We start from the raw sequence: 16,663 nt of genomic DNA, 5'->3' as shown, positions 1-16,663 counted from the left end.
AAAGCGAACCTGTTCCTGATGTTTTTGTTTTCTACACAAACTTGCCCAAAGGCGGAAGGAAGGCACTCACAGATGGACGCACAGAATTCATGGGGCTGCCATAGAAGCTGTGAAGGAGCATTACCTGCGAGTGTCTTAAACGTTTTGCTGAAGCCTTTTATTTTGCTAAACATTCTTGTCGATGCTTTGTATTCCCTGATTTGTAGTGAAATATTTTTACTCCCTAATGTTACACCCTGTTGCTTTCACAGCTGCATTGCTCAGCAGAGCACTTTAGTCTCGTACAAGGCCCAAAAAGTTCCACCTAGATGACCGAATCGCGGCAGCCATTGCTTCCGCAATCAGTGCATTAGTGTAAAAAACGCAATAGACGGAGCACAAGGAAATGGAGACACAAACAGTGCTGTGCTCGTGTGCTCAGTCTTCTGCACTGCTCTGTTTTCGCTATGTCGTACCAACACACCGAAGCATCCACTTTAGCTTATGTAGTAGTCCAGCTCATGCCCTTGGTACTGTTCTCCAACGGCAGGATTACTGGATTTCTGGCTTGTGAAGTCAATCTAAAGTGCATGCCTATTGGTGTAGACTTGTGTGCATTCACAATTGAGATGGAAATGCAGCTGTGTTTTAATATTTTAGCCAGTGTAGCTCGTGAATGTAATTTTGACGACGCCAACATAAGACGACAAGCCACAAGCGCTTGTGGCTTTCCTTCGTCCGAGATTCCGGCTGCCTACTTGTATCATCATCAGCCTGTCTACGCCCACTGCAGGGCAAAGACCTCTCCCATGTTCCGCCAATCAACCCGGTCCTGTGCTTTCTGTTGCCACGTTATACCTGCAAACTTCTTAATCTCATCTACCCACCTAATTTTCTGTCTTCCCCTCACGCGTTAGCCCTCTCTTGGAATCCAGTCAGTTACCCTTAATGACCACCGGTTATCCTGCCGACGTGCTACGTGGCCGGCCCATATCCATTTCTTCTTCTTAATTTCAACTATGATATCTTTAACCCCCGTTTGTTCCCTGACCCACTCTGCTCTCTTCCTGTCTCTTAAGGTTACACCTATCATTTTCCTTTGCATCGCTCGCTGCGTCGTCCTCAATTTAACTTGTATATATCCGTACAAATTAGCCTGACCAAATTTCCCGTTCACCTTCCAACTGCTCATCGATTCCCCTTATTACAGCTACCTCACTGCCCGGAAGTACTTGCTGTTCGGCTAGTCGGATCATACTGTGTACTGGCCTATGGCCACTTAGCTCAAAACGACCAAAAAAATATTTTAACCAGTGTTTAACAAAGCACCTCAATTCGGTCTATTTTGTTAACCCAACAGAAAATTCGAAAGATGTCACCCAGTTCCTGCAGACCAATTGCTCGATAGGGTTCTCTGCTGACGTAGAAGACCTGTTTCATTCTGTCCCTCACGACAAACTTTTCGCATGCATGCATCGAAGAGCTTTCCGAAATGCGGCATCCGTTGACGCTTTCCCTGCTGAAACGTTCTATATACTATTCCATTAATTCCGTATGTTTCCGTAAGAATATTACGGAAACATATGGAAAATATATGGAAAATATACGGAAAACATATGGATTCCTTATGGAAACATATGAAATTATTGGAATGGCATATGGAACGTTTCAGTAGGGTTCTTTACTTTATCAAAATGTCATCTTGATAAGTTTTAACGAACAGTTTTATGCACAAAGACAAGGTATTTGTATTCGATCATGTGTCGCCCCTTTCATTTGCAAAATATTTGATCTGCTATTGACCGTGCCTCAATTTCGCCAGCATTTTAACGGGGATGGATGTTTACGGGTCTTTAGATATTGCCACGCGGTTCTTTTTGTCATTTCTTAAGTAACTAGTCTGTTGCACGCGTAGCCGCCGCCTTGCGCAAGCCGCGCCCTTACGTCTGGGACATGACATCACAAGAACTTTATTGGAGACCTGAGGAACTCGAATCTGGGGAGCCGGAGGCCCCCAGATCAAGTTGGTGGTTCCGCCCACGATGGGACTGGAAGTCCAAGTTCCGTCGCGATGTCGTGGGCCCTCTGGACGGCCTGGAGTTGGGTGTGGAGATCACTACTCTTCAGGGATTCCTCCCATTGATCCTTCGAGAAGGGTGGAGAGGCAGTAAGGGTTGGGCACAGCCAGAGCATGTGGTCGACAGAGCATGAGTCATGGCCGCATTTGGGGCACGACTGTAAATGGTCGGGGTCTATCCTATTAAGGGGCCGAGGAGTGGGATACGTACGGGTTTGCAGAAGTCTGAATGTGGTAGCCTGAGGTTTGTTCAGTTTTGGGTGGGGTAGTGGAAATTTTTTCCTGGCCAGGCGGTTGTGGGAAATAATTTCGTGAAAAGTACATAGTGAATCTTTATGGATGTCGACCTCGTTACGAGCCTGGCTATCCGTGGCAGCGCGGTAACCTGCCAGATTATCTTAGATTCTTCTTATGGCTTGAGCGCGCAAACGCGAACAGTTGAGATTATCCTCGAACTAACGCGGCCACCACCGATAAGCCTCGAATATTCGATGCTGCATGTATAAATGCCGACGCGCCTTACCGCAGAGCAGTTTCTCGACGGCCGACGCCCTGTTCGCCGCTACCAGTGTACAGCGTGTATTGCTGTTGTTTCAGTTTTCATTTCCCGGCCACAAGTTCGGCCAAATAAAGAGTTTCATCTTGAACACACCGACTGCTGTCTTTGTCGACGTCACGACCCCGTGTTACTATATTCACGATTTCTTTATTGTTTTAAAGCAGAAGTCATAGGTTCGTATAATTTTATTGTTGACGAGATTTTAGCAGCCTTTAGCCTCCATGGCAGGCGACTGGTGTTTACTCATGAGCTGCGTTCCGCAAATCCCTTGCAGTTTTTAGACATCAACATCACTCTGCAAATGGGTCACGCCTGCTGAAATGATTCGCCACTGGCAAAGAAGGAATTGTTTATGTACGAGTCAGCAAATTCTAAAAGAGTTAAGAGTGCTATAGCCTCTCATTGCCTTCAGTCTGCGCTTGTAAGGTCGTATCATCACACAGTGAAGGCAAGTTTTTAATTACAATTGGACCGCGTGTCTTCAGCTGGGCTCCCCCACTCGCTCATAACAACCGTTTTCGAGTCACTCTTTCGGAATATGAGGAGTGCAAAGCCAAGAAAATGCCTAGCGCAGAGAACCGCAAGGCCTGATGTCGTTACATGTATACACCGTGTGTCTTAGAACCTGAAAAAGTGCCTAACGAACATGGTGTTCTCGGCACCGCGCAAGCTCGCCCAGTTGTGTCATGCATACAATCCGATAGTAGTAAGAAGAGTGGTTGTTGAAAAAAACAAAAAAAAGCTGCAAGCCATATGCGAAATGCGCTACAGGTGCAGTGCACATGATTCCGCTATCCTGCGGTAAGGCGAATGTCGGCCAGATCGGACGCTGCGTGAATGAGCGGGCGAGGGAACACGAGCTATCTTTAAAGGCTAAAGACATTTGCTTGTGCATCCGTGTGAGCCATGGCTGGAAGAGGTAAGGATTCTCTGCAGAAGCAAGGATACTGCCGTGCGATAATTAGTGCAGGCCTTTCACATGAGGAAACTGGGCGAATCATGTATCAGCGACACACATCCATTACCATTTTCCCTTCGGAGAGTCATTTTCTGGAAAGTGCGATGACGGTGGTGTGATGCCTGATGGTATGTTGTTTAGTATTGATAGTTTGCACGTGACGCCATGGACGCACGCCATCGCTCCAACATGGCGGCTTAATAATCACGTGGTGATTGACATGCTTCATTGTGAGGACGGCGTCGCTGGAAGGTTATTGGGCCTCGGTGAATGAATAAGCATGCCATGTATACTCATAACACTATAGTGTGGCGTTACAATGCTCGCGTCCCACCATGTTGGTGCTCCAACGTGGCTGTCTCAGCCATGTATCTGCGCAAAAAAAAGTTATATAGCCTATGTACCATGTTGCAATAAAAGAGTCGAAAGTTGGCGCTCGCCTTGCCCCTCCGTTTTTCGTTATTTTGGGCTAAGTTTGTGGTCAGTACACACCACCTTTCAGGCAGGCATGTAACTTCCACACTATTCACATAGCGCTGCTGTTAAGGGGAGAGTGAGTCGCCGACATTGAATTTCTGGCCCCTGTGGTAACTCCACAATTAAGCTTATTCTAGCCGCTCCAGGATTTGATACGTTATTTGTGTTAGAGAAGGCCAGTGGAATTCTTTGCCTGATTATGGGCTCATCAGATGCATTAACAAGCGAATGAATCTGGTGCACTCACATTCTCCACGAGGTCGTCGACAAGGCCCCTGTCGTGTCTCTTGGTGAGCAGCGCTCCGAGCAAGTCTCTGCGCGACTGCATCTGGGCGAGGCGACGCGTGAGCGTACGGTTCCTGGCCAGCTGTACCTCGAATGCCTCGCGGTAGATGTCGGCCGTCTTGGCACTGTCGCGCGTCTCAGCCTCCAGCCGCTTGGTGCGCTCGATGAGCTGGGCCAGCTGGCGCTGCTTGTGGGCCGCCGCGTGCGCGCAGCGGCATGGCTCCTGGCGGGGACCGCGGCAGGCGCACGCGGCCAGTGCGGCCAGCTCAAGCGGCGACCGGGCACTCGTAGCGGGCTGCAGGTACACGTCACGCTCCTTCACGTCGGTCAATGCCAGCAGCTCGTCGCGCTCGCGCCGCAGCACTGCGCACACCATCATGCACCTTTTCTGCCGCACATGCGAAGCATTTCGTTGCGAGGACCGTTTCTGTCTATTATATGCGGCTCTCATGGCCGCCACTTTAAATTAGTATATGCAAAAATTGACAACATGGTATGTGTGTATGACGAACATGACATGAATAACACGACAGGCCTATTGCTCTAGTAGAACTCGTTGTTGGGCTAGTTGGTGCATTGCATCAAGGAATTATATCCAGCCGAAAACAGACGAACACAGGAAACGGTGAAGGAGACAGGAGAGCGGCTAGCCGCTTTCCTGTCTCATTCACCGTTTCCTGTGTTCGTCTGTTTTCGGCTGGGTATAATTCCTTGAGGCCTATTGCGTACGTCATGAAACCCATTCCCAGTAACTTGTGTCACACACCCGCATATCACGGGCCTTGGTACGCGGTTATGCGCCACAGGCGATTCACAGTCGGTATCAACGCAGGACAGCAAAAATGGACATTGAAAAGTTCATGAATAAACTTTCGCAGATGAAACAAGCGAAATGCATGCCAGTAGTTACAGTTGGCGATTTCAATGTAGCACACGAAGGCTGACATATGTACTCATGTGATTTCGCACAGTATAACGTTGGGCAAGTTGGTGAGTAGGTCATGGAAATATTTGTGGTGCGAACTGAGAACGAGGAAAAAACGAGAGAGAACTTTGCTTCATCTACAGCAAAGCCTTCAAAGTTAAAAACTAAATTTGGGTCAACCTGCAAAATATTTTAGTGAATGTGAAAGTATTAGCATTTAAGCTTTTCCGCTGTAGACACATAAGCCTGTGAGGCTGTTCAGGTCTATTGTAATTGAAAGTCGTTTTTGTTTAAGCACCTAAATAAGCTTCAACTTGATCACCCGTTTGTGACAAAAAGTCCAGCCACTGTCACGAATTTTTTGAAAGCGGAAGTGGTTTTGGATATGCCTTCAGTATCAGTGTCGAGTATTTACTTTGTGCTGTGCCTCACAATAAAAAACTGGCGCCCTATCCTGTCTTTTTTTTTCTCTCGTTCTCAGTTTGCGCAACAAATCATTTGTTAAAGGGACACTAAGGAGAAACAATGAATCGGTTTAGATCGAAAAATTGTGCTCTGAGAACTCTAATGTCGTTAGTTTCGCCATCATAGGTTTGTTAATGGAGGAGAGAATCTAGTTCAAAGCTTCCTTTTCAAATTTAGCGCCGAAATGTCCCCGCGTGACGTCATGGATTTCAAAGTGTATTTATCGTATTTTGTCGCCATTGGCTCAACAAAATTACCCCAAACTTGGCATGTTAAGTTTATGGCCCCCTCAGAGGACAATATACTTCAATTTTATCGATTAGGAACTACGTAGTCTCTAGTAGGCGCTGTCAAAACATGTGACGTCACAGCATATGGTGCGAAAACTTCAAGGTGGCGTCGCCACCCACATTTTGTTTTTGCGTGTTTTGTCGCTTACTAAGCGTCTTCTCGCAGCAAGCGTGGTGTTTTGGTATCGTGAAAGAGTACTTTACTAATATGAGAAAAATTGTTTTGCTCTTTAGTGTGCGCTCCTGTTGCTCACCAAGCTGTAGTGTATCGCTGCTCGTCTCCGCAGGAATACTCCAACTAACGCTGCTTACACTTGGTTAGTAAATGCATTGTTTTGTTTTTTTTTCGACGATATGCATGTTCATTTTATGATATTTGAAGCGAAAGCCATAGATCCCTCATCAAACGCGAAACTTGAGCGTCGTACCGCGGCGTCGGCGTCAACACGAGTGATGCAAAAAATTATCACAACGTGATGGCGTCACAATATGCCGTCATCATGACATCACAGATCGACGAAATTTGCGACGTCACTATGAAGTCACACAACATAGCGTCACATGGTGACGTAATCACATGGAATCCTCACTTGGCCAAAGGTGGGCCGATCACGGAGGCGAAACCAGGTGAGCTGCAGAGAGCTTGCAATGTCTCTGATCCTGGAGGCAGTTCAAAACCACGTTGGGCGTGGAAAGCATTCGGAGGGGTGTGGGGAAGGATTAACACATCAACTGAGAACAAAACCAAGAAGTCAGCGTATAGTTTATTTACTATATATATATATATATATATATATATATATATATTCTTCAACCGCCAATCAACTGAACAAATCAGTTCCACGCTACCGACTGGTAAACACTGGATTCCGCCTACGCAACGAGATAAATGCCTTGACCTATACATACGAGCTGTACAGCAGGATATACTCAAAGCGTATAAAACACGTTCGCCATTCCGCCACAACCTCAGCTTCAAAGAGACTCGGGCTATTGAAGCACTGGCAAGCCGCACCGACATAGTAATTAAGCCGGCAGATAAAGGTGGTGCAGTGGTGGTAATGGATGCCGATAGCTACATTGATGAAGCTCAGAGGCAACTTGATGACACCACATACTACAGGCGCCTTAACAATGACCCGACGGAACAGTTCAAATGTGTTGTCAGTGATGTTGTGGCAGATCTTGTGAAAGAAAACAAAATAGCTCAATCTGCATTACATACGCTGGTTCCCCTGAGCCCGGTGGCGGGTAGGTTCTATACCTTGCCTAAAATTAATAAAGAAAACAATCCCGGTAGACCGATTGTGTCTGGAATAGGTACGGTGACTGAGAACCTTTCACGTTACGTTGATAGCATTATTTGTTCCATTCCCGTCACACTTCCCTCGTACATTAAAGACACGAATCATTTTTTAAACGATATAAATGATTTAGATATTCCTGATGGGTCTCTTCTGGTGATACTTGATGTTTGCTCCCTCTACACTAATATTCCCTATTTTGACGGTATCCATGCTGTTGTGCACGCGTACAACGAGTCTGATCTCGACAAAACAATTGACTCCTCCACACTGGCTACGCTCCTTAAATTAATTCTTGAACTAAACAACTTCGAGTTCAACGGACAACACTATGTTCAGGTTAGCGGAACTTCTATGGGTACCAGGATTGGCCCGAATTACGCAGATATCTTTATGGGCCTCTTAGAAAACGAGTTTCTTGCGCGCCGCGATTTGAAGCCTTTTTACTACAAACGCTTTATCGACGATATATTTTTAATATGGCATCATGGGGAATCCCAGCTTCTTTCTTTCATCGAGGATTTTATTAATGCCCATCCAAATATATCGTTCTCGCATTCGTACTCGGCCATCAGTGTTAACTTTCTTAACGTCACAGTAACATTGGACGAGCGGAAACTGACGACCAAGCTGTACAGGAAACCAACCGATAGACATCAGTATCTTCATTTTCAAAGTAGTCACAAAAAACACTGCAAAACTAGTATTCCATATAGTCAGGCCATTCGCTTTAAACGCATCTGTTCCGACAGCAATAAATTCATTCGCAACTGCGAACACCTTCGAGGTGCACTAACCAGACAAAGATACCCCGCACGAATCATTGACGACGCCCTCAAAAAGGCTGACAATGTCGACCGCAAGGATTTGCTTACGAGTAACAAACAATCAGCAAGCTCTTCCCGTAACAATGTGAATCTCGTCCTAACGCACTCAGCATCGGCCCCTAAGGTGGCCAACATTCTTAAGAAACACCACAATATCTTGATTCAAAGTGACCGCCTGAAAGACATTTTTACGGAACCACCCAGGGTAGTGTATCGCCGATCACGTAATCTACGTGATACCCTAACATCATCGACAATAAACAACCGATCCAACTATGGTGGCTGTCACCCTTGCAGTAAACCCCGCTGCAAGGTCTGCCCACACATGACAAGTTCGCATTCCGTAACTAGCAGCGCCTCAAACTTTTCTCTGAGAATCAACGGGGACTTTACTTGCGACAGCGCAAATGTTATCTACATGCTTGAGTGCTCCATGTGCCGCAAGCAATACATCGGTCAAACCGAAACGTCATTTAGATTATGTTTTAACAATCACAGGGCCCACGCTTCTAACTTACCTCATCTTCCCCTATCAAAGCATGTCCAGATGCCAGGTCACTCTTTTGAAAAAATCAAGGCCACAATACTACAGTCTGGATTTAAAACTCATCATGACCGAGAAGTTCGCGAATCTTACCTCATTAACAAATTCAACTGTCTTGACTCCGGCATAAACGAAAGCATCGGACGCGTTGCCTTTCTTTCTGTGCAACAAAGTTAAACATACTGATGCGCTCACCTCACCTCCCCCCCCAGCCCCTACAGACACACACACACACACACACACACACACACACACACCTTTCTGTATATTTGTATTTGCAGTACTTTTCTTTCACATACTACATTGAAATTGTCTGCTCCATTGGTAATATAGCTACCAAAGTAACTGTGTAATTGTTACATGTGTACTCATCTTTTATTATCTTACTGTATGCCCTACACGTGCGCATAATATTTGTTTTGCCACGCATGTTGCCCAAATGTCTCGTGTTCCTCTGTCACAACTTAATCAATGTTGCTTTACTTTTAATATTTCCCGTGCGACGGTTTCTTGTCTGTATTTTGAGTTAAAGCACTTATCATGTCACTCGAGGTGGCATATCAAAATATATTGTCACTACGGTTTGTTTTGATACTTGTGGCGTTTTTCTTGTAATCACCATTCTGATTGATACTGCGATTTCTGTGGCCCTTAAAAGCGGCATATGCCTTGTATATTTTTCATTCATTCTCTGACGAAGGCCGTGCCACGGCCGAAACGTTAGGCATAAAATATTGCTTCCTCGTACGTGCACCGTCTTGTTTTCCTATATATATATATATATATATATATATATATATATATATATATATATATATATATATATATATATATGTATATATAGTTGAACAAATGAAGGAGCACACTTACAAAAATTGCATATTTTTACTCATTTACGTTTCGGCCGTGGCACGGCCTTCGTAATTGTGACGAAGGCCGTGCCACGGCCGAAACGTAAATGAGTAAAAATATGCAATTTTCGTAAGTGTGCTCCTTCATTTCTTCAACTACATGTGCACCGGACCTTCAAAACTTTCTTTTGAATTATATATATATATATATATATATATATATATATATATATGTGTGTGTGTGTGTATATATATATATATATATATATATATATGCAGGGCTTCAAGCCCCCCTTTATGGAAGAGGGGGCCCGCCCGCTTTTATTTTGATGTATTCGGGTTTGACCAGCAAGGACGGTTATCAACGCTCGAAGCTGACCACGCCGCAGTGTTCGAGAAGCTTCGCGATTCTCGTAGATCGTTTTGTTAAGATTGCGCGCAGGACGCGAATAGTCTAGATTATTCCAGTGCTTGCGCGACAACAGTGATAAGACTGGAAAGTTCGATGCATCAAGTATGAAAGACTGCGCATCCCAGCCATGAGCAGTTTATCGACGGCCGACGCCCTGTTCGCCGCTATCAGTGTACAGCGTGCATTGGTGTAGTTTGACTTTTCATTTCCCGGCCACAAGTTCGGCCAAATAAACAGTTTCATCTTGAACACCCCGGCTGCTGTCTTCATGGACGTCACGACCACGTGACACCTGGTGGAGGTGCTGCTTCTTTCATGATCCGCACGCCCCCGCGAAGCGCTGACCCAAGCCCAAGCCGCGACGAGGACGACGGCAAAGAAAACCCGGATCGTCGAACGAGCCGCAGGCAGAAGGGACTGCAGCCAGAGTACGGGCTCCTTCCCGAAAAAAACAGGCAGCACCAGATACCTACATCGACCGCAGCGACTATGACCTGCCCCGTACAGCCTGCGCCGATCCTTCCCCGGCAGCCCAAGGAGCCGTCAACCTTCCGTGGAAAGTTGGGTCGAATCCTACGACTGAGTCGCCCTTTTCAATGGCTGGACCAGTGAAGACAAGCTACGACATGCGTACTTTGCCTTGGAAGACGCCGCTCGTACCTGGTTCGAGAACCAAGAGCGAACCCTGACAACGTGGGACGTCTTTCGCACCAGCTTCCTCGCGACATTCACGAGCCTCACACAGAAAGAGCGTGTTGAGGCTCTGCTCGAGAGCCGCGTACAGATGCCGAACGAAAACGTGGCGCTATTCACGGAAGAGATGACAAGGCTGTTCCGTCATGCAGACCCTGTCATGCCCGAGAACAAGAAGATCCGCTGTCTTATGCGGGGAGTCAAACAGGAGCTCTTCGCCAGGCTGATGCGGAACCCACCATCGACAGTTCAAGAATTCGTCTCGGAAGCAACGACCATCGAGAAGACGCTCGAGATGCGCACCCGGCAGTACAATCGCCGCGCATTTCAAGACAGCGCAGCTGTTCATGCGCTCGGCTTCGACGACTTGCACGAAACGATCTGAGCCATCCTGCGAAAGGAGCTGCGAAAGCTCGCACCTTTTGCACAGCCCGAAGTGACGTCAATTGCGGACGTTGTACGCGAGCAAATCCAAGAGTCACTGGGTGTCCCTCAGCCGGCACCGCCGCATCTACAAGCAATGAGCTATGCTGCTGCAGCCCGACGCAACGCCCCCCTCCTCGCCCACGTCAAGCCGCCGCGCCGCCCCAGCAGTTCCGCCGCCAGGCACCACCGTCGCCACCACCGACGTCATACCGCCCGCAAGCCAGCCAGCGATACACGCCGAGGAAGACCGACGTTTGGCGCGCCCCTAACCATCGTCCACTCTGCTACCACTGCGGAGAAGGCGGCCACACCTACCGCCGGTGCCATTATCGACAGATGGGACTGCGCGGGTTCGCCATCGACGCGCCACATCCACAGCAGGGTGAGCGACCACGTAAAATCGCCGACTATCTTGCAGGAGAGCAGTGGACCCCCCGAGGACCTTCCCGATCGCCGTCGCCAGGCCGCTGCGCCTGTCCCCAACGCCGACAATACACTGGCTTAACCCGGGTCCGGTCACCTAGCCCGCATCCGGAAAACTAAGGGCAGCAACCGATGGAGGTGCGGTTGCTGTACGACGAAATACCGAAGATCCTCCACCGCCGACGACGACGCCACGACGAAACCTTCAGGACACGACGCGAAACAGACAGAGCCCTGACGACGAAACCTCGCGGACCGAAGTAGACCTGACGATGCAACGTGGAAGCAGCGGAACAAACCGACGTAGCCGTGACCCGACGCCACGACCTAACTGCAACGCAAGGCGACGAACTAGCGACCTCGACGTTCTTATCGACGGCCACAGCGTCACAGCCCTCGTCGACACCGGAGCCGACTACTCTGTCATCAGGAGACCGCTCGCCACTAAACTGAAGAAAGTCAGGACACCCTTGGAAGGCCCCGAAATCTGGACAGCTGGAGGTCACCTCGCAACGCCGGAGGGAATCTCCACAGTGAGACTCAGCACTAACAACCGCATTTATCCCGCGAACATCATAGTGCTGCAGCGTTGCTCGAGAGATGCCATCCTTGGTGTGGACTTCTTAGGCCATCATGGTGCAGTCATCGACCTAAAGTCCAAGTCGATAACACTGTCCACGGAAAAAGCAATACCGGCGCACACGACGCCAAGAAAGCACGCCTTGAATGTGCTGGAAGGTCACCATTCGCCCTCGCTCCAGCGTCATTTCCGTCGACACTCAGAAATCAGCAGACCTCGAAGGCATCGTCGAAGGCGACCAGCACCACTTGATTAACCGCAAGATTTGCGTCGCAAGAGGAGTAGCCGAGCTGCGGGCAGGGAAAGCAACAGTTATGCTCACGAATTTCAGCAACGAGTACAAGCACGTGAGCAAAGGCACGACGGTCGCCTACATCGAAGAAATCGTAGAAGCCAGCAATGCTTCCGGCCGCACCGATTCTTGCGAGCCTACTCCGACGAACTAAGCTCCGCAACCAGCTTTTGATGTCGATCCCAGCCTTCAGAAGCACAAACAAGAACAGCTCAAAACCCTGCTCTTGCAATACAAGGACTGCTTTTCGTCATCGTCAAGAATTCGGTAGACCCCCGTGGCAAAACATCGCATCATAACAAAGGGAAGTGCCAGAGCACTCCGTCAGAGCCGTTATAGAGTTCCGACGCGAAAACGCGAGGCCATGAAAAAACAGGTCGACGAAATGCTACGCGACATCATCTAGCCGTCGAACAGTCCGTGGGCATCCCCGGTGGTACTAGTGGAGAAGAAGGATGGGACTCTACGTTTTTGCGTCGATTATCGTCGCCTGAACAAAGTCACGAAGAAGGACGTGTATCCCCTTCCCCGGATAGACGGCACCCTGGATCAATTACACAACGCAAAATACTTTTTGTCGATGTACCTCAAGACCGGTTACTGGCAAATAGAAGTCGACGAGAGAGACCGAGAAAACGCTGCCTTTATAACACCAGACGGCCTGTTCGAGTTCAAGGTCATGCCCTTTGGTCTTTGCTCGGCACCCGGGACTTTCCAACGTGTTATGGATACAGTACTGGCTGGCTTGAAGCGGCAGACGTGCCTCGTGTACTTGGACGACGTCGTTGTGTTTTCCTCAAACTTCGACGAACACCTAAGGCGCCTTGAAGTTGTACTTCAAGCAATCAAGACCTCTGGACTCATCTTGAAGCCTGAAAAGTGCCGCTCCGCGTATGAGGGGCTCTTGTTCTTGGGTCACATAATCAGCAAGGATGCTGTTCGCCAGGACCCGCGGAAAACAGCTGCCATCGCTGCCTTCCCGCCGCCCACCGACAAGAAGGCCGTACGCCGTTTTCTTGGCTTGTGCGTCTATTACAGACGTTTCGTCAAAGAATTTTCACGGATCGCCGAGCAACTCACGCAACTCACGAAGACCGACATCGGTCTCAGTTTTAATTCAGTTATCTCATTAATCTCAGTTTTAATTCGCATCACGCCATCGGCCATAAGACGTCCGTAGTGTCATCCTTGGTGACACGCGCCGTACGGGTCTGCTCAGACGATGATGCGTTGAAGAAAGAGCTACGGACGATCCATCGGGAGCTAAACCGCAACGGTTATCCTGATCGATTCATCTCGAAAACTGAGAAGCGGATACTTCAATCCAGCTCACAGAGCAACGTGACTACCTGTGCACGTGCGGCCATACCTTACGTCGAAGGTATCAGCGAGGCACTTTCCCGCGTATTTTCAAAATACGATTTGCGCATTGCTCACGTCCCGACCAGCAAGCTCCGGAACCAGCTCGTCAATGTGAAAGACAGGCTGCCAAGTGAATCGTTTCCAGGTGTTGTGTATACGATACCGTGCGCTGATTGCCGTGAAGTGTATATTGGCGAAACAGGAAAGTTTTCTCGACGCATCAAAGAGCACCAACGTGACGTGACTAAAAACAATCACATGACAAACGCCATCGCTGAGCATGCGCATGCACCTGATCATACCATTGACTGATAAAGCCGCCATCATCGCCAAGGAAAAGAACGTGTCGTCACGCCGGCTTCTGGAATCACTAATCATTCAGTCGACGCCAGCTACAATGAACAGGACACCAGGAACTATGCCTGCCGTGTACGCATGCTCGTTGCGTCACGTTATGCCTACATAATCGACAACGACTTCGAGTCCTGCTCAGTGAACAAGGAACCCGTATGCGGTTCCGAAATGTAGATCATCTCATCCGACTTGGTCAGTGACCGTGAATCATCTCATCCAATGCCTGACCAGACGAACTTTCGTCGAACTCTTGACTACCGACGTCGAATTCAGGTGGGAAACGTCGCAAGTTCAAGCATTTCAAGAACTGAAACGACGCCTGCAGACGCCTCCGATACTTGCGCATTTCGACGAATACGCCGATACGGAAATCCGCACCGACGCAAGCAGCGCAGGACTCGGCGCCGTCCTTGTGCAGAAGACCGACGGATTGTAAAGGGTCATAAGTTATGCCAGCCGGTCGCTATCAAAGGCTGACATCAACTATTCCACAACAGAAAAGGAGTGCCTGGCCATTATCTGGGCTACATCAAAGTTTCGCCCCTACCTCTGCGGCCGGCCCTTCAAAGTTGTGAGCGACCACCACGCTTTGTGCTGACTGGCTAACTTGAAGGACCCTTCAGGTCGCCTCGCACGGTGGAGCCTACGACTTCAAGAATTCGACATAACCGTCATTTACCAGTCCGGAAGAAAACACTCCGACGCTGACTGCCTGTCCCGCGTCCCCGTCGGCCCACCACCGCAGAACGACCAGGAGGATGACTGCTTCTTGGGAATCGTAAGTGCCGACGACTTCGCCGAACGACAGCAAGCGGACCCAACTCGGGGGCCTTGTGGAATACCTCGAGGGCAAGACCACCTTTGTTCCGAAGGTGTTCAGGCGGTGACTGACGTCGTTTTTCTTGCGCAACGGTGTTCTCCTTAAGAAGAACTTCTCGCCGCTTCGAGCGGATTCCCTTCTCGTAGTGCCCTCGACATTGCGACCAGAGGTCCTCCAGGCTTGTATAATATAGTATAGCAAGGAGGCGGGAAAAGGAATTGAGGGTGAGGAGGTGGGAAGAGAGTAAGCCATAGCATAAAAAGGAAGCAAAAGAAAGAAACTGGGAGGAAGAAAGACATAAAGAGACAGAAAGAGCGAGAATCAAGGAAACCATACGATAGGAAGAAAGAGAGAAATAGAGAGAAAGAAAGGGGAAGATGTGTTGAAGATGTGAACAGAGGCAGACACTTAGAGAAGTTGTCAACTGCTTTAATAAGTTGTGCGAGCTTTCGATTGCTTTATAGTCCCCAAGAAAAGAGAAAAGCGCTAATCTTGTGGCATTTCTCCTTATGCAAAAAACTCCAAATAATCCTAGCAATAGAGAATAAAGTCATAATTTCGCTCAGGATCGTGTTGCCGCTACGTGTGGTGCCGTGCGCAATGACTCATTGTTCACTATTCTCTTCATAAAGATAATGAACAAAAATTGCCCTGCTCGCATCGTCATCGCGGCAAGGAGGTCTTCCCAGGAGTTGTTAAAGGCAGCATCATGCTGGAGTACACTTATGACGCGACACACGAAATCGTCAACTCATATGCGGTCCCGCAACTTTGGTGACCACGACAAAGAACTCATGGAACCGCTTTCAGGAATGAGAGTTCCCCACGCTTGAGTTTGCAAATACTCAAAGAAAACACAGGTAAGTGCACATTTCTATGTCATTAAATGGCAGCTTTTAATAGAAGATTGGGTTTATTTTTGGTTTATTGCGATAACAAATGTATGGACACTATCGACGAGTCCTTGCCGTCGGCGTCGTTGTCATCGTCATGTTCCGTATAAAGACCAAATCTATAACACCCCTCCGTGCATCGTATTTTCTACCCGCGGGTAAAAGCGAGCGGGGCGATGAACGCGGCTGAAGCAGAGGGAAAACTAGCCGGCGCATCTCCGTCGCAAGTAGGCGCATGCTCAAGCAGAGGAAACGCCCCGCCCGTCTTCAAGGAGCATGAAGGGACGCGGGGGGAAGGGATCGCTCGAGCAGCAACTGTGAACTTTGATTATAAAACGCAGTCGCGATCGCTGGCGCGCGGACTATCTAGGCAGGCAGCATCAGACGGCTCTTCTACGTGCTCTGCTCTCAACGCGAAGAGACTGTGAGAAAACCTCCCCCTTGAGCGGCCGCATTTCTTTACACCAGCATTTTGTAGAGTTACGCGAGACCGGATCCTAAACAGTTAGCTGCCAGCCATACTTCGTGTAACATTATTATTTGTTGCTATTGGATCTATCGCTGCCACAATCGCGCAACCGCAGTTGACACTATGCGCACGAGTATACATAACCACTGAGAAAGCATCCTGACACAACGCCCAGTAACGAGTGGCTACGCATGATTTCCAGCTTGTGTGCGTTAGTCAAAAGTTATGTAAGTCTAATACGCAAGGGAATGATCTAAAAGCGTGTGGTACCGCGTAAAACCCCATACACGTGACACATTTCTCTTTACTGTGTTCTCACGGTGTCATGTATTTAGGTAAACCAATACGGCGATCGCTGGCGCACGCGCTATCTTGGCAGGCATCAGCAAACGGCTCGT

At 48.5% G+C, this 16,663-nt stretch overlaps 1 protein-coding gene and 1 long non-coding RNA gene across 4 annotated transcripts in view; one reads left to right on the top strand and one right to left on the bottom strand.

Moving 5' to 3' along the window:
* LOC119379438 (coiled-coil domain-containing protein 125) overlaps positions 1-16,663 on the bottom strand; it is a 258,527-nt gene that overhangs the window by 31,560 nt on the left and 210,304 nt on the right. For all 3 annotated transcript variants that reach the window (XM_037648748.2, XM_037648749.2, XM_037648750.2), the window contains one exon: positions 4,298-4,698. In XM_037648748.2, the coding sequence (XP_037504676.1) occupies positions 4,298-4,698 (401 nt within the window). The remainder of the gene's footprint in view (positions 1-4,297; positions 4,699-16,663) is intronic.
* The window catches only part of LOC125756919 (uncharacterized), a 496,701-nt gene that overhangs the window by 393,763 nt on the left and 86,275 nt on the right, over positions 1-16,663 (top strand). The window lies entirely within an intron of this gene.

This window comes from Rhipicephalus sanguineus, chromosome 1 (genome assembly GCF_013339695.2).
Source record: "Rhipicephalus sanguineus isolate Rsan-2018 chromosome 1, BIME_Rsan_1.4, whole genome shotgun sequence".
Lineage (NCBI taxonomy): Eukaryota > Metazoa > Arthropoda > Arachnida > Ixodida > Ixodidae > Rhipicephalus > Rhipicephalus sanguineus.
The sequence above is the reverse complement of the archived record's forward strand: the minus strand, read 5'-3'. Positions and strand labels throughout refer to the sequence as shown.